The sequence below is a fragment of the Fundulus heteroclitus genome, chromosome 20 (assembly GCF_011125445.2).
Source record: "Fundulus heteroclitus isolate FHET01 chromosome 20, MU-UCD_Fhet_4.1, whole genome shotgun sequence".
Lineage (NCBI taxonomy): Eukaryota > Metazoa > Chordata > Actinopteri > Cyprinodontiformes > Fundulidae > Fundulus > Fundulus heteroclitus.
In genome coordinates this window covers 7,012,329-7,037,992 of record NC_046380.1, presented here as the reverse complement: position 1 = coordinate 7,037,992, position 25,664 = coordinate 7,012,329, and the positions used below count along the sequence as shown (strand labels likewise).

Genomic DNA, 25,664 nt, shown 5'->3' with positions numbered 1-25,664 from the left:
TGCATGCGTGTGTCAGAGAAGTCTTGTCTATGTGAAGTTCATATGTTTTTATGCATATGTGCCGCTCCTTCAGGTATGCGTTACTGTTTGTGTAGATGTGAACAGTGAAACTTAATAGGATCAGTCATCTTCAGTCTTCTGTCCTGACAAAACACCAATGCACACTCACACATCTCCGCTTTGAAGTGCGACAGTGCATACGTGTCTCTAACTCACTGCCTTGTCCTTAATTCCTGCAGCAACGTAAGCTGATCGTCGTAGTTTATTATCTTCCTACTGTCACGAACAGAATACAATATTCTAAATCTCCCGTTATGTGACTGAGCAGACAATAACTTTGGGGATTCATGTGACACATTCAAAATGTGCATCATAAAACTGCTACAAATTTTTAAATATCATCTAAAAGACCTTTGAAAATAATGCAAATGCTATATACTCTTTATTTAAAGAAAAATATCTATATATCTATATATTTATATCTATATATCTATATCTATATATATCTATATATCTATATATCTATCTATATATATATATATATATATATATATATATATATATATATATATATATATATATATATATATATATATATATATAGATAGATAGATAGATAGATAGATATATATATCTATATATATATATACGTTTTAAGCCTTAAAAAAATTATCAAAAGCAGTGACAGTGAGAAAAACAAAATCTGGATGGATGAAATTAAAAAAATCTTAAATAGAAAAACTAAACCCTGACCAGGTCTGAGAAACAGAATAAAGCAGAAATTATATACTTTTTTTTACTCACTGAACAACAACAGTGCCTCTCATCAGTTTTCAAAATGTTGTTTGCAAGAATGATGCAATCTAGACGTTGGCTAACCTTGTCTGCTAGATGAATTCTCGCGGTTGACAAACACGAGAATCCATCTTGTACTGCTCTGGCTTCAATCGTCCGTGACCGGACCAAAAACGGTTCGGGCCAATCACGTTGCAGTATTATGGTTTAAGGCGGGACAAACCGGTGTGAAGAAAGCAAGAGCGATTGAGTCCACATCTGAAGCAAAATAATATGGCGGTGCAGGAGGACGCAAGCGTCGCTGCTGCTGTCATGTTTTGTCAGAATCAACGATTTCATCTGTGAAAGAAGAACTGCAAGAAGTGCCTTGACTAGTTTACCTTCTTGTGGCTGCTTACATTTTAATTTGATACCATGGTAGGCGGGCACTGGGTGTCGCTTCGGCCAATCAGCTCAGACGGTTCTGCTGAATGCCCCTCCTTTTCCAGAATGGTAAGCGGCCCCATATTGATAATGTGCAGAACGTAGAGTGCTACACATTATCAATCTGGCTGACCAGGTTAGACGTAAGCATGCCAAAGTCACAATTTCTTTTTTAAGGTTTTACTGGGACGAAATTCTGAATTAACTTTACTTTTTTACAAAAGTAAAATGCCTTTTTTGCATATTTTCTCTGCCTTGGTAATTACAGAGTTCCACCTGTTTGCAAATGTTTTCTTTTTAATTATTTTGAGTTTACAAAGTATTTCTGACATAACAGTCAAACTCCCTATCTCATTCTCTTCCTGTTTATGTTCTCCATTCCATTCTTTCTTAGCAGTCATTGAAAAATGGATGCATCGGTGATGTTTGTGCCCACTGTGTCATTCTGTGCTTTTCCCCCTGTTTACTCTCCACATCACAATTTTTCTACACAAATTGGACACAAGTAAACTTCCATAATGTAGCAAATAAATCTGTAGTGCCACCACAAAATGTCCAGATTGTAATAAAACTACATATATATGTTATTTTTCCATTTGCCTTTCAATCCTCCTCATTTCCAAAGCTATTGTAATGAATGATTAATGGTATTAATTTTTTACTTTCACTGTATTGAGGCAATCTGATCTACAGACAGCTTGAACTGATGACACATTTTTTTTTTCATCAGGGTCTAAATAAATAGCTTTTGCCATAAAAATAAACTTTTACCATAAACTGTTCTAGATTATATATTTCTAGATCTGTCAACTGTATGTCTATGTGTAGCACCTTATAACCAAAGCAATTTCCTCATATGTGTAAAAACAAAAAAAGACTTGGCAATGAAGCTCATTCTGATTCTGATTGCGCAAAAATATATATTTAAATCCACTAAAAAGTTCACATTAACAGGAAATATTTAATGCAACAATAATGATATATAAAATCTCAGTTGTGGCCTTTCTGTATGGAGTTTACACTTGTGCATGCAAAGCCATCCATCCATCCATCCATCCATCCATCCATCCATCCATCCATCCATCCATCCATCCATCCATCCATCCATCCATCCATCCATCCATCCATCCATCCAACCAGCCTGGAGGGATGCAGGGACATGGAGCCTGTCGGAAGAATCAAGTCGATTCATTTGACTTGCAGAAGTATTCATACCCTTTGAACCGCTTTTTACAATTAAATCCCCCTTCTCGTTAACTCAGCGGACCAGCTTCTCTTGGATGTGCCGAGGATGCAGTGGAAGCTCATAAGGGACAGAGTTGTTTTTTTTTTTGTTTTTTTTCTGTGGCAGCGCCAAGGCTTTGAAACTTCTTGCTGCTACACGTCAGACAGGCCTCTTCACTGGCTATTTTTAAATCTGCTCTGAAAACCCAGATTTTCTCATTAGCTTTTGACGCAGCATGGCAGAGCTTACTTTATCCATTTCATCCATTTTATTCAAGTTGCCTATAACGTATTTTATGTGTTTTATGTCACATCCATCTGTTGTTTTCCGCTTATTTGAGGTTGGGTCACGGGGGCAACGTGTCCAGGAGAGAAACGCAGACCCAGCGACCTCCTCCAGCTCCTTCTGGGGGACCCCGGGCGTTCCCAGGCCAGATGGGAATATATATTCCCTCCTGTGAGTTCAGGGTCTCCTGTCCACTTCAGCTGGCTCCTTTGGGGAGAAGCAGCAGCTTTACTTTGAGACCCTCCCGGATAACTGAGCTTATCACCCCATCTCTAAGGATGAGCCCGGCCACCCTTCGGAGGAATCCGGGATCTTGTTCTTTCAGTCATGATCCATTCCTCATGATTATAGGTGAGGGTTGGAATGTAGACGTACAGCAAATGTAGAGCAGAGCCTGTATTACTGCAGATTCAGCCTCAATCCGTCTTTCCATCTCTCCCTCCATCCTACCATCACTCATGAACAGGACACCAAGAAACTTGAACTCCTCCTCTTGAGGCAGAGACTGACCCCCCAACCCAAGGGATTCAATCCACCTTTTTCCAATCGAGGACCATGGCCTTAGACTGAGAGGAGCCGCCTCTCATCCTGGCCGCTTTGCACTCCGCAGACCTCCAGTCTGCATTGAAGGTCACGTCTTGAAGAAGCCAACAGAACCACATCATCCATTCCACACAAAGCAAAAATGCAATCCTGAGGTACCCAAACTGGACACTCTCCTCTCCATGACTACGCCTTGATATCCTGTCCATGAAAACCACAGGATTGGTGACAAGGGAGAGTCCAAGGCGCACTGGAAACAGGCCGACTTTGTGCTGAGAATGTGGACTCAGCTCTTGCTTTGGACATACAACGACTCCAAAAGCCGTCCAGTTACCCAATGCTCCCGCAGCACCCCACCAAATATCTCGGTCATGAGCCTTCTCAAGACCACAAAACACTTGTAGACCAGAGAAGTATACCCCCACGATCCCCTCACAGCAATTCTGCGAGGTTAAATATCTGAAATGAAAGCCACATGGCTCCTCCTGGATCTGAGGCTGGACAATCAGTCAGAATCTCCTCTCCAACACCCCAGAGTAAGCTTTCCCAGGGAGACTGAGTAGTGTGATCCCTCGATAACTGGAACACACCTTCTGGTCCCCTTTCTTAAAACATTTGTGACCACCACCCCTGTCTACCACTCCAGCGTTGTCGTTTATGCGACATTGAAGAGGCGTGTCAACCATGACAGCCCTACAATGTCCAGAGCCTTCAGAAACTCAGGCTGAATGTCATCCACGCCTGGCGCCCGGCCCCCATGGAGCTTTTTAACCACCTTGGCGACCTCAGCGACGGTGAAGCAAGTCCTCAGGCTCTACCTCCTCCGTGGGGGACATGGTGGAGATCCTCAAAGTCCTTAGACATAAAGTTTGCTTGAACCTTTTTGAATTTCTTATCATATAAACTTAAATTATTATTGTTATGTAATTGTTATTCTTGTTGTTGTCATACCAACAGAAAGTATCACTGACTTATGATGAGGTCTATGTACTAACCAGGTGATCTCTGACAGGAATTGGTTGCGCTCAGTTTTATTTTGGGGTTTCAAACTAAAAAATGTTCAACACTAATGCACCCTTTTTAGATATTGGTAAAAAAAAAAGAAGGTTTTGAAACCATGTAGAATATTTTGTTCACATTTCATTTCACGAAATTGTGGAAATTATTTTACTTGTGTTGCTCTATCACATATAATCCTGATTAAAGTGTTATTGTTTTTATTAATGTTATTGGATTAAATGTGAAAAAAGGTTCAAGGGATCGGAATAAGTTTGCATTTGGTTTTTGAAACAACTGTTTCATAAACCTTCGCCTTTTTTATGCACCAATATCTGGCAGCAGCAATATGAAATTGCTGCTGTCACACAGTTTTCGTCACTCTAAAATGCCAGAGCCTGCTAGAATGGATGCTCAGCACACAAAGACCGAAGCGACTGATTTTTAGAGGCCACATTTATCTAAGTCTCTGCTGATCTTAGTAAAATAGAAAAGATGTGACCCCTGAATTGGTGAAAACAAAAAGAATTTTGCCTTGTCTGAGAGTTCACTAAGAAGCTGTTTAAAGACTGCAGGGAGTAAAGTTGTTCTTTTCTTCCTAATTCTCTCTTCCTTGTGCTGTCAGGGGTCACGCTGGGATGTTTCCTCTGTATGAAAGCCAACAAACTGGACGGGTTCCTGCAAGCATCAGGACACAAGATTACAGATTTAACCACCATTTTCTCACTGTGTTATGACTATGCTATAACTTCTGCTGCTTAATACTCTGCCTTACAAGTAGCTACATTCACTGTTGATTATATTAGTTCTTTTTTTGCTAAGGAGCTTTGTTTTCTTTCATGGATAGAGGACAATATAGAGATAAAGAAAATAAAGAAATTTTTTTTTACCTGTTTCAAACCACAGGTGAAGATCTGATCAGAACATAATTGTCAACACAGTATTAGCAATACACTTAGTTTCACATCACAATGTCTTGAGCCTCTTACAACGTGTGGGAAATGTTGAAGGCTATTAGGAAGTACATCATCTGCTGCATTTATTTATTTTTTCATTGCGTTTTTCCAAGCATGTAGGGGATAAATATGGTGCAGTGAATAGAAATGAGATAACACCTGCACACACTGTGTCTTTCTATGGTGTGGTGAAGCGTTCCATCCAAAGCCGAGTAATCATATGATATGTACATGTTTAAATAGATTAGATTAGATTCAACTTTATTGTCATTACCCAGGTACAGGTACAAGGGAACGAAATGCAGTTTAGGTCTAACCAGAAGTACAATAGCAGCAAGTGCAGGATAAACAATGGTTCCATAAGTACAGGACATGGGTTTTTACTGAATAAATATAGAAATGGATACTATTATAAACAGAATTTTACTGATAGATTTGTCCTATGAATATAATATATAGATAACTAGTATTGTGAACTAAATTTACAGCTGGATATGTACCGAATATAATATACAGGTGGATATTACTATAAATAGAGTTTTTACAGATATGTACAATAGCATAATATACAGATGGTTGTTATTATAACAGATATTACATGTACTATGAATATATGCACAGATGGCGATTACTATAGGCAGATGGCTGCATGTGTACGTGAAGAGGCAGAGTGATATTACACACTTGGGAATAATATTTACTGCGCTTTATAATCCGGTCCAAAATAAATACGGTACTGTTGTTTCACAAAATAACAAAGTGCTGTGGTACAGCAAAACATTGAGTGCTTTTGCAAAAAATAATTAAACATATTTACTACTCATCAAGAATAAAGACTCTTTCTTGTCACTATGTGCTATGATAGTGACATTTTTGTTGAGACACACACCATACAACATACAGACCCAACAGGAAATAATATTTCCGCAGACTTTTTTTCCATATATATGCTTTGTTGTTGCCTGAATTAATCGCCCAACGCTCCGTCGATGATACACTCATGACTGGTGTATCATATCACCAATATGAGTTAATTCTGTGACATTTTGTAGTGGATTCTGTCAATTCTGCCATCCCATCAGTATTTTCCGCATTCTGCAGAAATCATGAGGTTGTAGATATGGCCCACATAGAAAATGTGTCCCCTGTTATTCTCCATTTAATACCAATTTATATCAAATCACTAATACTGGATGTTTTACTGGGTGCTTATCTTTTATGTCTGCTAGCTGTGTTAGCTATTTTAGGGTCAAAGCAACAGAACTGGGTTACAGTGCAAGTTAAAGGTCCAGTGTTGAGGGTTTGGTGACATCTTGTGGCACAAACTGCTAAATGCAACTAAGAAAGACCCACCATCCACTCCTAAACGATGATGACCGCAGCATAAGTTGTCCTGGGAAGCATGAATTCTTGCTGCAATAAGCTAAGTAGGATTTACGAGACTGAAGCAAATCTTTAAAAAGAAAACAGATATTAATGTTTATTATATCAGTAAAAAGAAAATTATTAAAATCTTCAACAATGCATATTCTACAGGCAATGGTTAATATGTGTTCCAATATATAAACCCTAATATAAACTGCTTGCTATTGCTGTGCTCATACTACCTCTCTTTCCCCCGTTTTTTATTACATTTTCTCTGATACATGAGCCATTTTTCTGGATTTCTTGCTATCTCCATTTTGATCTGCTCCTTTTTGTCTTTTCTTTGATTTCCTTTTTTCTTAGAAGCAAGGGGGGAATGATACCAGCACAGCCACATGACAGATAACCATCATTCCAACCTCTGCAAACTCACATTCCCTGAAATGGCTGGTATTGAGTTGCAGCTGGGAAGCATATAGGGTTAGGTCACATTAAGCAATCAGGCACAGGAAGTTTAAACAAAAAATAATTCACAGCAGCAATGTTTCCTTATTGTAGGGATTTATTTATCATGCTAAAATGTTTAAAAACACACAGCAATGAAAGTGAAATACAAGGTACAACTGAAGTAAGGGTTTTGACACTGTCATGGATTTGATAAAAAATTAATTACACATCAAAAAGCAGTAACGTTTAAATCTGGAAACAGTTTTCCTTCTTATTTGGGTTCTAAAGGTTAAAAAGTAATATAAAACCAGTCGCTGGGTGTTTCCCCAAACCCAAAAAGCTTCTTTTCATGGAGAAATATTAAAATACTATGCAAAGGTTGGACAACTGCAAGGTGCACGATTCTTCTCTGTCAACTTTTTTCTTTCTGTCTCTTTGAGTAATTATTTCATGTGCAGGATCCGCCTCTGTGAAAAAGCACCTAATTTGAGTCCTGTCCTCCAACATCAGAACAATAACAACCAAAATTTAAGTTGCAAAGTATTTTCCTCTAAATTCATCGATGCAGCTGCATCACTCATTCCAAAATTCATTTGAATGCTGAATTTAAACGTCATAAGATTTTCTTTCATCAGTGCTACGTGGAAATTATTAAACACTAGACACAAACAGGGCAAAAACACGAGAAACAAAGACTCACGAAGAGGAGAATTACAAAGACGAAATGAAAATCTAAAAAACCGGCGAACCAAGACACATTAAGTCAAGTGAAATGAATAATGCATGCTGAACTTCACAAATAAAACCTTTTATGTAGTAATCTAGTGGTATTCTACACACCTAATGTCACAGAGCTGAATTCACAGTAGGCATGAAGGTATGGGTGAGTCTTTTACAATCAAAAACGCATCTACCACAGTGCTTCTTCTAATATTTCACTTTTGAACGTGCTTTGTTTAAATATCTGCCAAAAAGGTGGTCTGAAAATAAAATGGCATGCACATGTTGTTTTTCCTGTCTTTGATCAGAATATACGAAGGGCGTGATCAGTCAGATTTAGCTGTACGGAATGCAGCTAAATGCGAGGCAAAAGTGAATCCTCCCTGTTTTTACGTGGATAGGAAAGAGTCACAAAGGATAAAACAAAACAAGTGCAGTTGGAGCCTGATGTAGGAACGGTTACAAACGCAGTTTCAGCTCGCAATAAATAGAAATGAAGGAAAATGCACCCCGGATCCCTCACCGCAAAGTGTTCCTGCATTAGTTGGTGCGGCTGCTAAGATGCTCTGAATCAAAGGGCGTCATTATTTATTGCTTTTTCCCAGTTTGGAATGAGTAATGAGGAATCGTGAATCAAGGATGTCCTCTGCGTTCCCCGTCGTCCCGAGCTTCTCCTCGGCCCAGGTTTAAAATAGATTCTGTAGAAATAGCTGCTGAGGAGACAAACTGCTCCGACAAAGTCTGCTGAAGGTGTGTGTGTGTGTGTGTGTTTCAATCTTTATGCTAGCTCCTGCATATTGGTTTGCGTATGTGTAAATTCATCTGACTAGAAGTCTGATCCTGTGACTTTGCCTTCATCCATAATTAAATTTGTATAAATCAGGCTGTCAGTCAGTGCTGTACTGTGGAAGGCCTAAAGACCCTTTAATGACTGCCGAGCTATTCTGAGATTTGGACCTGACAGGTACACACTTTCATCACTCAAATTCATTGATTCATTATTCCTGCTCTCGACCCTTTCTCTCTATTTTTTTTTTTTTGCCTCCGGTGTTTTTTGTCTTGCTGGAGTATTTTTAGACACTTATATGGAATAAAACGCTGTGTCAAGAAATGCTTTTTTTTGTTTTTGTTTTTCGCAAAGTAGAGAAAAACTCCAGCTCCACTCATCGATCTTTGGATTCTCTACATGCTCTTCCTCACTTGAAAGACTGAACTTATTGGCCAATAGATAAAATAGGTGGGTCTGAGTTAAGTTTAAGACTGATCTTCCTCTTCGGGATCAATCTGAACGAGGTCTGTGTTTTTAATGGAGATGAATCCAACTTCGTTTCTAAGGGTTTCCAAGCAGCGCGCATCGAGGCGAATGAGGCAGCCTCTAAATTTTATAGATTCAGCATTCAATATGCTTTGCTTGGCAAACCTTTAGGGCAATCTTTTCTGTACATTTTAGACCGCTCAAAAAGACATACGGACCATTTTGCTCAATGAATATTGTAGAAATGATTTTGTACACCACCGTAATTCATAAATATGATTCTAGTGTCCCACGGTAGAGATTCTGTTCCTCCGTCTTTTGGCCGAGCCTCAGTGTGTTCAAGGCCTCGATCCAAGAATGACGGAGGAGAACAGACTGATGTACAGCTGTGAGAATGGACGCAGACTGAACTGCAACGATGACACCAGTGAAAAGGCAAATGTTCCTGTTGCATCACTCAGACAGATTGTTGCAATGTATTTGAGGCACGGCGGAACCTGCCAGCAGGATGCTGTAGTTGGAAGCCACGGGCTTTTTGAACAACATGTTGTTATGTAATTTGTCTGTATTGAAATAATTTTCCACCATGATGCAACTGGGATGTTAGACAATGAACCAAAAAAAATTGGAATGTTTTCTTTATTTCCCAGCCACCCTTGAAATGTTACAGTAATGCATTTTTTGATGCACACTCCAAGATGACACCCACACGAACCAGATATGAAAAGTACAAGAGGGGTACAGAGATACTATAATAACAGTGTTTGTCGTAGATTGGTTAATTTGAAGCATGCTGAGAAATGTTGGCATTACCAGGAGAGACTTTAGGAAGTCTGCACAGCCATGCAGTCGTTAGCGCTGCTGCCTTGAAACAAGATGGTTTGAATCTTGGCAAGGGTCCGTTTTCCATGGGGGGTTGGATGTTCTCATTGTTCAGGAGTGGGTTTTCTCTGGGAACTCTAGCCTCCTTCAACAGCCGTGTCAATAGGGGACGCTCAGGCGTGGCCTCGTCAAAGAGACAGAAAAAAGTGTAGACACAATAACATAAATTATGAAATAAAAAGTCATTTTCACCTCTGCTCTCTCTTAAAGCGTGGCTGACTTCTGATTTCTCAGCATCCCCGTTCCGTTTTTGGGTTTATTTGGGTTCATATTTTGTGTTTAATCAAAAAAACAAAAACACAAAGAAGCTATGATTTATGTTTACTCGTGACTTAATCCAAACGGATTACAGTTTTTCTCCGTCGCCTTGGTGCATTTCTCACATCACTATTTGCATTTGCTAAACAGTTAGTGCAGTTTTCAAAACAATTAGTGCAAAATGCAAAACCCAGTTGACAACCCGTAAAAGAATCAGAAGAGACAGCGCTACCCTCCATTCGTCACACGCCCCCCCCCGCAGACGCTGCAAGACCAGGGCTCAGACAACCATAAAAGGCCCCTCCCTCTGCCTTCATGGGCTGTTCGTCCTGCTACCCTCTGGCAAGAGGTTCAGCAGTTTAAATGCAGAACAACCAGCTTCATTCCACATGCCATAAGGCTGCTAAACTCCCAATAATCCCCTCTCCTATACATACAAAGCTAGTCCCTTTGCACGGCACTCAGCAACTGGACTATCTGTACGATCATACAGTCCATTAATCGTTATGATACATCCTGCCGCTACATACACTTGCATGATTCATATCGTCTTACGCGTTACTTTTCTGTACCTATAAAATTGTCTTTTTGGTTTGCCGCTACATTCCTGACAAATGAAAAACTGCTTTTATTGTTTTCCTTGTTTTGTTTTTTACTCTCTTAGGCATGCAATGAGGTTTCTCTCCAATCCACATTGTGACAGTGCAGTCGAACGACAATGAAGTCTGAGTGTAATGCGGCTTGTTTTGTCCCAGAAACACTGAGCCAAGCTGAGCCTTGTAGAAGATTTTTTTTTTTTTGCCTTCCCCTTTTCATCTTTCTTATTTGGCAGCACATGTCACATCTACTTTGTGCAGATGACCTACTCTAGTCGGTTTTATCTACCCTGGAGCAAGTAGAATGGGAAGTCGCTGAGTGCAGGTGCATGTGACCCGATGTCCTTAAAAAAATGTCATTTTTAATGGCCTCCCATCAATCTTTTTTCTTTCTTTTTTTTCAAAGCAGGGCACCTTGTTAAAAGTGTGTGTACTCCTAAAGAACATTGTTGCACTGAGGGGAAAGAGAATATTCCAATAAATAAGCTGAATTCTAAGTGCTCTAAGTGACACTGGATTGGCTTTAGAATATAATAGTTTGTGGATCAGCAGCTTCAGAGAGCCATGAATCTCTGAGCAGCAGCTTTCTCCTCCTGCATCTGTCCTCCATCAGATGCAGAAGGTGGTAACTGTGAAATGCGTCACTGTGAGTAATTTCTTAGAACAATGCAGATGAGCAGCGCTGGTGACGCGCCGTGATTCAACTGCGTGTCACCTTTACGACGGGTTTGACGGTGCGACAGCGTGCGTGCGCGTCTTTAAGGGCGGCAAACCTGGGCTGCTGCAGTCCGCTTACGCTTATGTAACTTTAACGGTGCACGCATGTGGTAATAATTAGCACCTGCTGGCATTATGAAAATCAAAAGTAATCATCACCAAGTTCAGAATTTTCCTTGTGCTGCAGCTTGTGATGCATGGTAGTGATTTAGTGATGCTTGGCTGTAATGAATGACCCACATTTTATATACTGATCCAGTTACAGCCGGCTTCACATGGGGTCATTTACATAATGTTAAATGTACATCCCCCACCCCAAACGGGAGTGTCAGAAACACACAAATTAGTAACTGGAAACAATATGTTGCTCCTGTTTTTGTTGGCTTTCAATCAGATTAAGCCAGTTTCCAAACAAATGCATGTGCTCAGATTCACTTTCGTGAACATTCATGCATCTTAGTATCTAACTTCTTCTTGTTCAGGTAAAAAGTGGTACATAAAACAGTGACGGTTTGTTTGTATTAAAATGTATTGTATTATTAAGTATGTCCTTGAACTTTCCCTCTGGATGTGGCACAAACCCTGACATCTATAAAACCCTCTCAAGCCACACTTGATTTTGGAAATCAGTGGAATTGCCTGTCATCTGTCTGTTTGTCTGTTTTATAACAGCACGTTTCCTTAAAACCTCAGAAGGATGACTTTCCCCCAGCTTTCTTCTCCCAAATGGCTAACAAGCCACGAGCATCTGCGAACACAAAGATTAAAGGTAAAGCTTGAAAACATAACGGTCCGACAGCGACCTCATGTGGCCAGACGTAAAACTACAGCTGGCATGACAAAGTATTTTTTTAATTGAAAAACTGTCAGTTGAGCACAGTATCTTAATAATTTGCTTAGATTAACCTTTGCGACCTTTTCAGTGTTAGTGATATTAAATCCAGAAAATAAGCGCTGCTACCTGTACAGTTGTACCGTTCACGGCTGAGTGAGGATCCAGGCTAAGAGGAGGCAGACGCACACAGTACTGCTTCAAATGTTTTTTATTTAGACAAAGCAACATTCAAACAGAAATCTTTTTTTTTTTTATAAATCTGTATAATCCCTACCTCTCGCTCACACACACACACCATTTGAAGGTGGATTAATAAGGGCCAGATGGCAATATTAATTTACCAGCCAGTGTTTATGAACTCAGTCTTAAATGTTTCTTAATCTAGTAGAAAAAAAACTTCTCTTTTTGGTGCATTATCCTTATTAGGTCAACGGCAGGAAGATAAGAGCCAGTAAGTCGGTGCTATCCCAGTACTAAAACTGTTAAATCTCTGCCATTTTATTATATTTGTAAAGAAAAAAATCTATCTATTCTATCTATCTATCTATCTATCTATCTATCTATCTATCTATCTATCTATCTATCTATCTATCTATCTATCTATCTATCTATCTATCTATCTATCTATATATATATATATATATATATGTATATATATATATATATATATAGCCGGTGAGTAATAAGGAATATGTAATAAGGAATATGTGAAACCAAATGATAAGAAAAGGCAAATTGTGTATGGAAATATAAGAGCGATTAAAGGGTGACATTAGATCAAACCTGGGAACACTTTTGTATAAAGAAAATGAAAAAAGGCAACAGGTCTTCCACAAAACCTAGAAACACAATACAAATAATCAGAAACTAAACACAGCAACAAAACCAGTGACTTTGGTTCTTAATTCCTAATTTTCTGTGCTGAATTCACTCCTTAAAACAAGACAAACAAGCAAACAAACAACAAATACACCTGCTTAGGACAGCAGGTTGTTGCTTCTACCTTCCAGGGCAAAAAGAAGAAGACGTTTTAACCTAAAACAGAGGAGAACCTTCCGTCTTCCATCCCTGGTCTTTCTGCCTTTCCAGCACCTCCCTGTGGCTGCTATGTTTCCACGCCGGTTCCTGTTGAGCAAACACAAGACCCCCGTGCAGGTGAGTTATTAGGACTACTGATAAGTCAGCTCCTGATAACAGGTAAAGGTACAACCCAACCTGCTGTAAACACCTGATGCAGCAACAACGGCTACAGGATCATCTGCCCAATTTCACACACAAACACACACACAGAGCAAAAATCTCTCATAAGACTCAGAAAGTGTTGACTGCAGCTTGGGGAGGCATGCGTTTGTTGCAGGGATCTCTTCCACCGCAGAGCCACGTTGCAGCTCAGGATGGAATGGGTAACACCGCTGCTCTGATCTGCCTCCTCACCCTGCTGACATAACCCAGCATGGAGCCCTGGGCTGCCTTTTGCACAGAGGAGGCACACACACCGCTACGAGCATGCTAGATGTGCACAGAAGAGGAAAAGACAGTCACGAAGAACAGATGCACACAGAGTATCAGTTTTCTGGAACCAAAGAATAAATGTAATTACATAACTAAAATACATAAAAACCGGTTCATGGAATAAGAATTGCTGCTGCAGTTGCATCACATAAGCAAAACACGCCTAAGAGTTTTACTTTCCCATACGCACGGTGACTGTAATATAATCTGACTGATTATATTACTGACACATAGACAGACTTGCATTCACATCTGAGCGACATTTCGTCCTACCTATTGGAAGACTTCACACCATTTCTGGACAAAAGCAGGTTATGTTTACGACCAACACATAATAATATGTAACAAATATTTACAGTTAAAAAAAAAAACACAACAACGACGACAGATTTAGCGGTTGATTTTCTTCCCTCACAGGGATGCGATGAGGATCATAGAAAGAACTGGAAACAAGGAAAGGGATCAGAGGATACGTTGCTCGTGAGACGGGTTGCCAGGTTTGCACCTTTTTGTCGTAGCCCACGGACGAAACCCCACTAATCAAACAATGCCACTTGTATAGTTGGTGCTGCGAATACTCCGAAAAATAAAGTGATTCTACAGCAGCGATATGTATCAATATCAATGGAGTTACACGACTAAAAAAGTGGTTAGGTGACTGTAATTTTTTTTATCAAACAACACTAAATACAAAACAAATAAATATATGTTCTTTATGGAAAAAAAGGAATATCAATGTAAGATTATATTTTGTCCTTTGTTCGGTCTTGCATGGTTTATTTATACTAACAAGGGCTTAAATGTTAACGAAAGCTAGTTATTTTTGAACGAAGCAGGTGTCCTTCGCTTTTCTCCGAACGGGGGTATTTTACGGACCTGGCAGCTTCCGTAGCGGGCTCTCCGAGCGACGTCAATTCAAAGAAACATGGCGGACGAAGTCGAGCAGGTTTGTGGAGCTGTGCAGCATTATGCTGACATTATTAACGCGTCTGTGGCGTAGTCGCTTATTGTAAAATATTACCGACAGATCCACGCGTCCATTTGAGTTTTCTCTGTTTGTCTTGTTTGGTTTTTTACATTTAAAAAATCCGTTTTAAGCCTGTTTGGGCCTGTGAAACCGGCTAGCCGAACTAGCTTGACTTGCAGCATGTTATGCTAACGTGAGTATCATAAACACGTTTTAATGCGGTCCTTTTTACTGCAAACATTAAGCATGCTGCTGCCAGAAGTAAATAAGATTATTATGATCTAAAAAAACGACTCGCTTTTCGCTTACAAGCAGGTCGTTGACGACAGGCTGTGTGGCTAAACCAGGCGTTACGCTTATTCTGCACATAAAAACTTAGTGTTAAAGGTGAATTAATGCATCTGCTGGACGTTTTAGTGGCGACAGGCCGGTTGGTTATAAAATGGTGTTGAATTAAATCAACTGTAGCAGCTGGTGGCATTTACTTAGCGATCAATGTGGTTTAAAATCAAACTCTTATTTTAACCTTTCGGGCCCCCCAAGTTCCCCAAGCATTTTATACATATTTAATATCCGTCCGTCCGTCCGTCTTCTTCCGCTTATCCGGGGTCGGGTCGCGGGGGTAGCAGCTTCAGTAGGGAGGCCCAGACGTCCCTCTCCCCAGCCACTTGGGCCAGCTCCTCAGGAGGAATCCCAAGGCGTTCCCAGGCCAGCCGGGAGACATAGTCCCTCCAGCGTGTCCTGGGTCTTCCCCTGGGTCTCCTCCCGGTGGGACGTGCCCGGAACACCTCACCAGGGAGGCGTCCAGGAGGCATCCTGACCAGATGCCCGAGCCACCTCAACTGGCTCCTCTCGACGTGGAGGAGCAGCGGCTCTACTCTGAGTCCTCCCCGGATGACTGAGCTCCTCACCCTATCTCTAAGGGAGAGCCCAGACACACTACGGAGAAAACTCATTTCAGCCGCTTGTATCCGGGATCTCGTTCTTTCGGTCACGACCCAAAGCTCGTGACCATAGATGAGGGTAGGAACGTAGATCGACCGGTAAATCGAGAGCTTCGCCTTTTGGCTCAGCTCTCTCTTCACCACAACGGATCGGTACAGCGCCCGCTTCACAGCAGACGCTGCACCAATCCGCCTGTCGATCTCCCGCTCCATCTTCCCCTCATTCGTGAACAAGACCCCAAGATACTTGAGATACTGGCTCTTGGGACATATTTAATATGTTTTTTATATATGTTTTGTGGGGTTTTATTATTCATTTTATTATTAGTAACTATTATTAAGTGAGATAGTTGTGGTAGGCAAATTACAGATAATTTCTACTTAAAATAAGGCCATTGGCTTCGCTTTGTGCACACTAAGCCAATAAACCAATCAGGTGCGTCAGTGAGAAGGTGAAGGTGATGGTGTCTCCTGGTGGGCTGCATGATCATTTAGGGGGGCATAACCATGATTTGGCCTGTTCTTTTATCAGTAGATGATTTTTTCCCCCATCACCAATGAACAGATTATTTGCTCAGGCCTAGTCTGCTGTTAGTCTGTCTGTTTGGACTTTAAAGCTGCTGCTGTACTTGCTGTGTTTCTTTGACGGTTGAATTGTGGCTCTAAGCGGTGCCAGTAACTGACCCAGTCCATGTGCTCTGCAGCAACCAACCACCAACACCGTTGAGGAGCCGCTCGACCTGATCAGGCTCAGCTTGGACGAGCGGATCTATGTCAAGATGAGGAACGACCGGGAGCTCCGGGGCCGTCTGCATGTAAGCCGCCCCCCCGCCCCCCTCCCGTGGCGCACGGCTCAGGCGATCGCCTTCGGTCAGCTGATATCATTGTCCCTCCACCGGTGTGTTTCATGTCTCTCGCAGGCATACGATCAGCACCTGAACATGATCCTGGGTGACGTGGAGGAGACGGTGACGACGGTGGAGATTGATGAGGAGACGTATGAGGAGCTCTACAAGGTAACATAATTGTTTTTTACTTTTGTACGCTTGTTGGTTTTAACAATTTTAACCAAGTAAGATGACAAATAAAATGAATATCAGGTTGTTGTTGTTTTTGTTTTTTGTTTTTTAAGATTTGTGCAATATTTTAGTTTACCAATCTATTACCTGTGGTACATTAGAAAACGGTCTCCTTTAAAGTTAAAGCTTTGAGAAAACGTGTCGTTTAGATAATCAATTCAATTTAAATTAAATTTTATTTTTATAGCGCCGATTCATGAAACATGTCATCTCAAGGCACTTTTCAAAGTCAAATTCAATCAGATCCTTCAGGTTGGTCAGAAAGTTTCCTCTCTAAGGAAACTCAGCAGGTTGCATCAAGTCTCTCCAAGCAGCATTCACTCCTCCTGAAAGAGCGTAGAGCCACAGTGGACAGTCGTCTGCATTGTTGATGGCTTTGCAGCAATCCCTCATACTGAGCATGCATGAAGCGACAGTGGAGAGGAAAACTCCCCTTTAACGGGAAGGAAAAACCTCCTGCAGCAGAACCAGAACCAGGCTCAGTGTGAACGCTCATCTGCTTCGACCGACTGGGGCTTAGAGAAGACAGAGCAGAGACACAGAAAGCACAGAAGCTCACATTGATCCAGTAATCTCTTCTACATTAGATTAATAGCAGGTAATCTGTCTTCCCTGGATGATGTCACAGCTAACAGAACGCCAGACCAGGTGTACCTTCTATAAAGGTACACCTGGTCACTTCAGCTTTTAACAAAAACTTAAAAGCTGAAATGACGACAAGCAATGCAAAACTGGAGAACAGTAGAATTCAGTAGAGTTAGGAAAATAGATCCTGATGTCCTCCAGCAGCCTAAGCCTATAGCAGCATAACTATAGAGATAGCTCAGGGTAACATAAGCCACTCTAACTAGAAGCTTTGTCAAAAAGGAAAGTTTTAAGCTAAGTCTTAAAAGTAGAAAAGTATCTTTTCTTTTCCATCATTACTTCCTCCCCACCATTTTCTGAGCTGTAGCGTCACAGCCAATAAAAATTTAGGTCTGACGTGGACATCAAGGCCAGTTGTTCTGGTCAAGGGAGCCAAACATGTTACCGGAATGCAGGGTACTAGAAATGTGTCACGCCTTAAATAACATCCCATGATATTGCAAACAGAGTTTTTTGATAACGGCGGCTCAATATATTTTACGGCTGTGCTTCAGCCTATGACTGATAAATGATGCTGTGAAGCTCACATTTTTGTGTTAGCTGAAAAGTTTATCGGATACAGTGACGGTCTACAGAAATCCAGAACACTTTGTAAACTATAACCTCTTATTTAGTCTTGTTGTTGAAAGTTAGAGTAGAACTGCTGGAAGGTGTTGTGTGTATCAATAGAAGGAACAGCTTTCCTAGGACTCATTATCTTCCTGGTTTAACGTGTTTAGCAAATACGTTTGGAAACTTCATGTGACTTGAGTTAAGAATGGAGGATTACGGACACTTCCGTGTACCTTTGCTGCATTTCTTCTCCCTCTCTCAGCCTCCTTTCCTGTCAGCCTACTTTCATTAAAGGCCACCAGTGGCTCAAAAATGCTAAAAAAATAAATAAAAATGAAAAGAACGAAGGATTCTAAAGTGATATTACTCTTTCCATGTTGTCTTTTCAGTCTACGAAGAGGAACATCCCCATGCTGTTTGTCCGAGGTGACGGCGTCGTTCTCGTAGCTCCGCCTCTCAGGGTGGGCTGAAGGCGTGACGGACAGTTTGTGTTTGCCGTAACGGCTACAAAGTGTTGCAACAGTTTTTGTTTTGTTGTTTATTTTTGCCCCCCTGATGGAAAACTCTGGTTGCATTCATCATCCTTTTAATTTTCAGTGAAATGTTTTCCACTCTGTTGATGCTTGGGAAGATAACATATTTCTGAGTGAAGAATCAGGACAAGATTAGATTGACATTTCTTTTTATTTAGAGTAGCTATTAAACTCAGTAATTCAATTAACTCTGCTCAGGAAATACATGTTTTTCAGTTTTGATGTAGCTGCTAGTATTACGGTATCTACTCGTCTCACAAGCATTTCTTTGTGGTTTCAGGCTCTGAAGTATAATGAGTTTCTTTTTATTCCTGATTCTTTAAATTTCCCTTTTTTTTTTTACGTTGACGACTTTCTGAAGTTCATTATGATGCAATTTTAAGGTTGAAGGGTTTTCATTCAATCCTTTTAATCTGTATTTGTGTTTTATTGTTTGAATCGAGTCCATTTGTAAAAAATCCTTTTTTATTTGGTCAAACAATAAAAAAATACAATTTAAAAGAGGTGTTATGTTATTTTTCATTGAACTACCTGTGGAAAGAAACAAACTTAGATACTGTGGTAGATGAGTTGGACGCATTAATAAAGAGTTAGATTTCTTTTTAAATGTTTTTGTCAAAAGAAAATATATTTTTACCTTGGTCTGAAATTGTTGTGGGGTTGCATTTTAACCACAAGATGGCAGTATAGCTCTTAGAATTTTTTTTTTTTTTTTTGTATTGTCAACTGAAATCTACTATTGTGTGCCCACAGACAGACTTCTGCTTTTCACAAAAACTAATAAACAAGTGGTATTTGAGGTATTGCTCAACCTGTTACAGATGTGTTTAATTTTCCAATCAGTTACTCGTCGACTCATTTGTGTTATCTTAAAGGAGTTGGAGTTTTATTAGATTAATACTAATCTAATAATCCTGTTAGATTAGCTGCACAGTGAAAATTACAGAATAATGAATTACCATCATATTTCCCAACTCCAGCCAATGTGTGGGTTTAAAAAAAAGAAAATAGTTTCTGGAACTTTACTAAATGGTTCCACACAAAGCTGAGGGAACCTTTTCTCCGAAAGCATCTGTTTAACGTAAATTGTGACATTTCTATTTTTAAACTTTTCCATAACCTACACACAGAATTTTCTTAAATGTTGTGAGACAAAAGAATTTAAAAGTAAAGCAATGCTCTGATGGAAACATCTCATTTGAAGTACTAGAAGGAAAATATGTATGGAATAATGTAAATGGGGGGGGGGGGGGGGGGGGCATTTACTGCCTGATGTCTTATCTGTTGTTTTAAACCTATTACACAACTGGTATTTATTATTTTAGTTTTATGGTCATTCTCTTTTCTTAAATACTTTGTAATTGTTTTATTGTTGGTCCTGATTCCACAATTATTGTTTATGGATTTTGCACTAACTTATTTTCCAAAGAATGGACCCTAACTAGTATTTCAGCTTGTGCACACTGAACCAGTAAACCATTATTAGATAAAATAATAATTAAAAAGTCTTGTTTTTAATTAAATAATTGCAGCCCTTTCAATTGATTACTGGAGCCCCTCTTTTTGCTGCTGATTAAATATTAAAGCCTTAACTCCTAAAGAAAAAAAAAAAAAAAAAACCTAAAGGGTACATTTTACAGCTCCTACATGTGGGCAGCCAGGCCTGCAGATTTATTATTTAAGTAGTTTTGCCTTTTGTTGCTGAATAGCTTGACCTGACAACCAACACCAAAAGCTTTCCTAAACTTGAGTTTTAGACTCGTAAGCTAGATTTTCTACAAACCAAACTGTTTGTGATGTGCAGCACGTTTAATTTGCAGCACAGGACTTTCAGATCCTGCAGAACAAGGTTGAGTTAAAACAAATTCATCACACGTGTTTATGTAAAATATAATTTAATCCCTAGCTGCTAAGCAACCATAATCATTTTATTCACTGATGTCCGTGGTAATACCAAAGTGTTAAAATTAAGCCATTTTTTTTTGCAGATATCGGCATGATAACGGTTTGGTGGTGGGTCAGTGTTGGTGTATTGAGTTCCTGGTACTGTGCTATAATCCATCCATCCATCCATTATTTATACCGGCTCATCCATGCAGGGAGTATGAAGCTAAATTGGGGTCATAGGCTCCATCCAAATACCTTTAATAATAGCTTATTCCTAGCTGCTGCTCCTTGACTTTGGTTAGATCTCTATTGTGTGGAGGAAAGGAGCTTCAGACAGCCTTTAACCCCGACGTCATTACATGACGAAAACGCACATGGATGATGCGAGTATATCCGGGCCTACAGACTTCCGAAAATTAACTAGAAAGTGCACATTCTCTGCTCTCCTGAGATTTATTATGATTTTGGTGTGGGGACTGTGCTTATATGTCGTTACGCAAAGGATTGTGGGATACCTTAAGGGTTCTTAGTCCCGTAAAGGACGTTGTGGGGTTCCTAGGCAAAACTAGCCTCAGGAGGGAGCATACAGGCTACTTTTTTATCATGGTGACCGCTGACACGCTTCCACTTTGGCTAAAAAGTCCTCAATCTATAAAGGTGTTCGAATTGAGCAGACCTGTTTGTTTGAAGACCTGTCCGGGGTGTACTCTGCTTCTCATCCAGTGAATGCTGGAGATAGACACTAGCAACCCTCGTGACCCCATGACGGATTAAGCGGGTCAGAAAACGGATGGGTGTTTGTTTGAAGAATAAAAAAATGTAAACTGAAAAAAAGATTTGAAACATAACAAAAAAAGATATATAGAAACTAAACATTTTTTAATACTATTTCTCACATTTAATTTTTCTTTTCTCTCTTTTTTTCTTTTACACTTTCCTATTTTGACGTGGAGGCGGGGCCTCGGATAACAGGGTTGTGGAATCATGACAGCTTAACACTAAATAAAAAAAGTAAAAAAACAAAGCAACTGGACTTGTTTTCCGTAGTTGAAGACGTTTCGCTTCCTCTCCAGGAAGCTTTCTCAATTCTAAAAGTCTGGAGTAATGTGGAGTAACAAGCTTTATACCATTGCCCAACAAAGGCCTTGCAATGACTTAGATAACATGCAAATTCAATCGAAACAGGTCCACCCCTTAGCAATGTTTTTTACTTTCTTTGGAATGACCATGACCTGGATGACTGAGAATCTTCACCAGCATACTCAACACTAAACATTCCCAGTTGTTGCTTTCAGGAACTGAAACTGTTTATTAGGCCAAAAAAGTTTGAAAAACACAGTTTAATGTGAAAAATTCCGAATTTTGAATTTGTTTTTGTTTCAAATCTTTTCTTTTTTCAAATGGGGACTTAAGTGTTTTCATCAATGGTTCTAGAGGCTCTCTGAAAGCTTGCAAAGCTTTTCTGTGAATTTTAGCTGCTTGTATCTACGTATCTTCAATTCAGTCCTTGTGCCTCACCACAACAACAAAAACAAAAAGGTAGGAAGTGTCAGACAAAAGAACAATGAGGGGACAATTATGCTCAAATACAAACGCTCTAAAAACTATAATAACTTAAAATGGAGCAAAACAACAGAACGCCGAAACAAGTGATAATGAAGTCATAATACTTTTGTTTATATCTGATGTTTGTATTTATTACAATAAACTGGAGGACATCTTTAAACCTTGGCTGTGCTGTTCATCAGCAACAATAAAACTAAACCTGCTAAACACAAACACTCATCTCAAACCTTTGCTAATGTAAAGAGGAAACTTGACTTGATCCACACTTTCACACCACAAGCCAACACACACACATTCACACACGAAACTGGAAGATTAACACTGGTTGTGCTTTTAGTTTGGCCTCTGCTCTGATTACACAGCACCAAGTCAAAACTTTGAAACTCCTTTGGCGGCAGTTTAAGGTTCCAACACTTTAAGCTGAATACGCACGTTGTCAGCTTTCCGGACAGTTGCCTCTGCGGCCCGTTTCCGAACACGTTGTATCGGGACAGCTTGAATGTGAGAGATCTGTACAAACTGTGCAGTTTTGGCAGCTCTGAACCACCTGCAGAGATATGCCGATTTTTTTCTCTTAAGGTTTTCTTCCGCTGCGACAGAATGAAGACCATGATTGAATAGGCAAGGCAAATTTATTTGTATAGCACAATTCAGTACAAAGACAATGCAAAGTGCTTCACATGATTAAAATATAGGCAAAATAAAACAGAATAAAAGCAAGTAGGAATAAAATGTAGAAACAAAATAGAACATTAAACACAGTTGGGCTGAAAAAGTTGAACTAGTGATGTTTCAGTAGAACAGTTTAACTAGAACAGTCAAAGGCAATCCTATACAAATGTGTGTTTAATCTTGATTTAAAGGAACTCAGGCTTTCTGCACTTTTACAGTTTTCTGGAAGTTTGTTCCAGATAAGTGGAGCATAGGAACTAAATGCTGCTTCTCTGTGAATAGCAGTGTTCTTGCTTCAGTAGGGTGATAAAAGCATTGAGATAGTGATGTCTCTGCACCTGATGATCAAGATTGTCCTCAAGCGTTGAGTCACTGAAGCTTTTGAAATGGTCCGCAAATAAATACGGGATAACTTCACCCCTCACATAACTTGACACTTGTGTCAGGGACTTTTTCAGCTCTATTAAGCGGTGCTCTGATGTGTCACATTGCTCAGCTTTCACAAACAGGCTGAGAATCTTAGAGGTGTTATTTAAATCTGTGCCAACCCCTTTTGGGTTCGCTGCCTAAAACCTCCCAGTTTTGGTTTCTAATGAAAGATGAAAAGAAGATTTTCATTATTTTTTTGTTTTGGTTTCTTGTATTTTTGTTGCAACATGCCTAGATACACGGCGTCTGTCAGAGGTTTGCTCACTTCAGTTTGGCCTTGAGGTTTTAAAACCGGCCTGCGACTCGTCGGTGAAGCGCTGAATCTTGTTACAAATTGTGCTTCAAAGCTGAAATTCTTTCACGTCTTAAATTCAGCTTTTCATAACCAGGTTTCAAAGCAAGCCTTTGCTTAAACAGCAGGCTCCCAACAAAAATGGTACTTCATCATTTCTTCTTTCGTTCATTTGGAATGCGAAGCAGGATTTTAATATTTGATGCTGTTTTCAGAGCTAACAACCAAAACGCACACACAGGGAAAACCTATTAGTGTGGATCGATAAAACCTTCGGGGGTGTAAGAATCTCCATGTGATTTAGCATCAAATGTTTCCTGACCCACCCCTGCTTTGGTTACCTTGTCTCTGAGACGAACTTCATGGCTTCAGATGTGACCAAAGCTTGACTGAGATTTACTGGATCCAACGCCTGGAGCTCTGAATATAACAGCATGGGACCTGCACCTGTTTCCACTTTAATTATTCAGGGCTCAAAACTCTTGTGACTGTAGTGGTAATCTTTGGACTAATCTTCTAATCTGATTCTAAGAAACAAAGTCAGCATTCCTCCAAATGCCAAATAATCAGTTTAAGACGGGCACAGGTGTCCTTTTATTTGATCTAGGACATTCAGCTGCAAGATTCATCTTGACATATTTTAATGTGGCTCAGGTTGGTTCAACTACAACAATGGCAATACTGTTTCTATGGACTGTCTGTTGGGGCTTGGATGAAAAATTAGAGCAATTAATAGCAAACTTTTTTTAACATCTTTTTAGATGCTAAACGGTCTACCGTCTTTAAATTATATAAAACTCTACCTAGATACAATTTTAGACTATCACAAAGCAAAAAAAAAAAAAAAAAGCTGCAAGGTTTAATCGGAAGTGAAGGATCTTTCATTAAACCGGTCGAACTGACCTAAAATGACGTCTGATTAGAGAACAGACGAGGTTTCTGTATTTGCATTTTTCTTATTTCACTTTTCAAATTCAAATCCTACGTTTTTAACTGGCCTCAAGATCTATCAGCAGACATATTCAATTCAGTTCAATTTTATTTATGTAGCGGCAATTCATGAAACATGTAATCTCGAGGCACTTTACAAAGTCAAAATCATTCATATTATACAGATTGGTCAAAAAAATATTCAATAATAATAACTCCGGCTTCCTCCCACATTGAAGTCATTCTATCATAAATTGTTTTGCTAGGTTTTAAACAGAGTTGGGGTAAGGACTTAGTGGAGACCACTGAGGAAAGTTAATGAACACAGATCAAAACCTGTTGATCGTTGTCTTGTTGGAACACAAAATTGTGTCCAAATTTTAACATGTGGCCTAAACTGTGACCTTCCGATGAAAAATAAAATTAGTCGAGGTGTTCAGGAATTACCAAGAACCACAGCTCATCTGTTGGAGCGCCGGTATCAGCGTCAACAGTGAAGATCCTTTCACCATGGACTGAAAGGATGGCCACGGAGAACTGGGTGTCTGCTTTGAAATCAGCACCTTCAAGCTCAAGTCCAATTTGCAGTTACTGGCATAGAGAAGCTTAACACCTTCTGAAGAACAGTTTTATGATCGCAAAAGATGAAGATTGAGCTGTTTGCTGACGGTCTGTTTTCCTGCCAGAGATAATGACACATTGCTCAAAGTGGATGGAATAGTCAAGGAGGAGGACTACTCCCACATTCTTCAATTTCACCTCAACAACAACATGATGCTTTTGGAATGCTGGAAGGCAAACGTTAAGCCGCTGAAACGGCCCAACCTTAACACTTCTGAAGGTTTGCTGATTATCCTTAACAGTGGGGTCCTGGCCAGAATTTTTTTTTTAATGATCTCTGCCATTTTTAACAAAGAAGAGTGTTCAAAACTCCAGCCAGCATATTGTGAGAAGTCCTTTAGCTTTTCTAAAATATTCGTATGAAGTTATTCAGCTGAATTTAGGCACAAACACCAGCATGTTCAACTTTTTCACATACATTCTGTCTTTTATGGTTCAGATGTTTAGAACTCAAATGGTTGAATAAGCAAATGTTGACGTTTTCCTGGAATGGTTTTAAAAAGGAGGTTTAGAAAGTCTTTAGCTGAATCACACGTGGAAAACGATGCCATTGCTGGCAAAAAAGTGAAGGTTCGGTAAATGTGCAGAGATACGTGTCAACAGTCTCTGTAACACCACCGAATGTACAACAAGAATAAAGGTTGGAGCCATTTTTAGATTGCGGATCTAACCTTCACAGAGGATGAATGCGTTTCCATCATTTAAAGTGCATTATTAATGGGAGAATATAGTGGATG

General features: G+C 39.8%; 1 protein-coding gene and 1 long non-coding RNA gene across 2 annotated transcripts; one reads left to right on the top strand and one right to left on the bottom strand.

Annotated features, from left to right (window-relative positions):
• Positions 1 to 13,008: 13,008 nt before the first annotated feature.
• LOC118567322 lies at positions 13,009 to 14,269 on the bottom strand. The gene is made up of 2 exons (XR_004933606.1): positions 14,084 to 14,269; positions 13,009 to 13,423 (listed from the first exon to the last, which is right to left on the bottom strand). It is a non-coding gene; the product is annotated as an uncharacterized LOC118567322 (long non-coding RNA).
• Positions 14,270 to 14,651: 382 nt separating this feature from the next.
• Positions 14,652 to 19,318, top strand: LOC105931027 (U6 snRNA-associated Sm-like protein LSm3). Its single transcript, XM_012869517.3, has 4 exons — positions 14,652 to 14,756; positions 16,426 to 16,536; positions 16,642 to 16,737; positions 18,387 to 19,318. The coding sequence occupies exons 1-4, from the start codon at positions 14,736 to 14,738 to the stop codon at positions 18,465 to 18,467; spliced, it is 309 nt and encodes a 102-aa protein (XP_012724971.1). The 5' UTR covers positions 14,652 to 14,735; the 3' UTR covers positions 18,468 to 19,318.
• Positions 19,319 to 25,664: the final 6,346 nt, after the last annotated feature.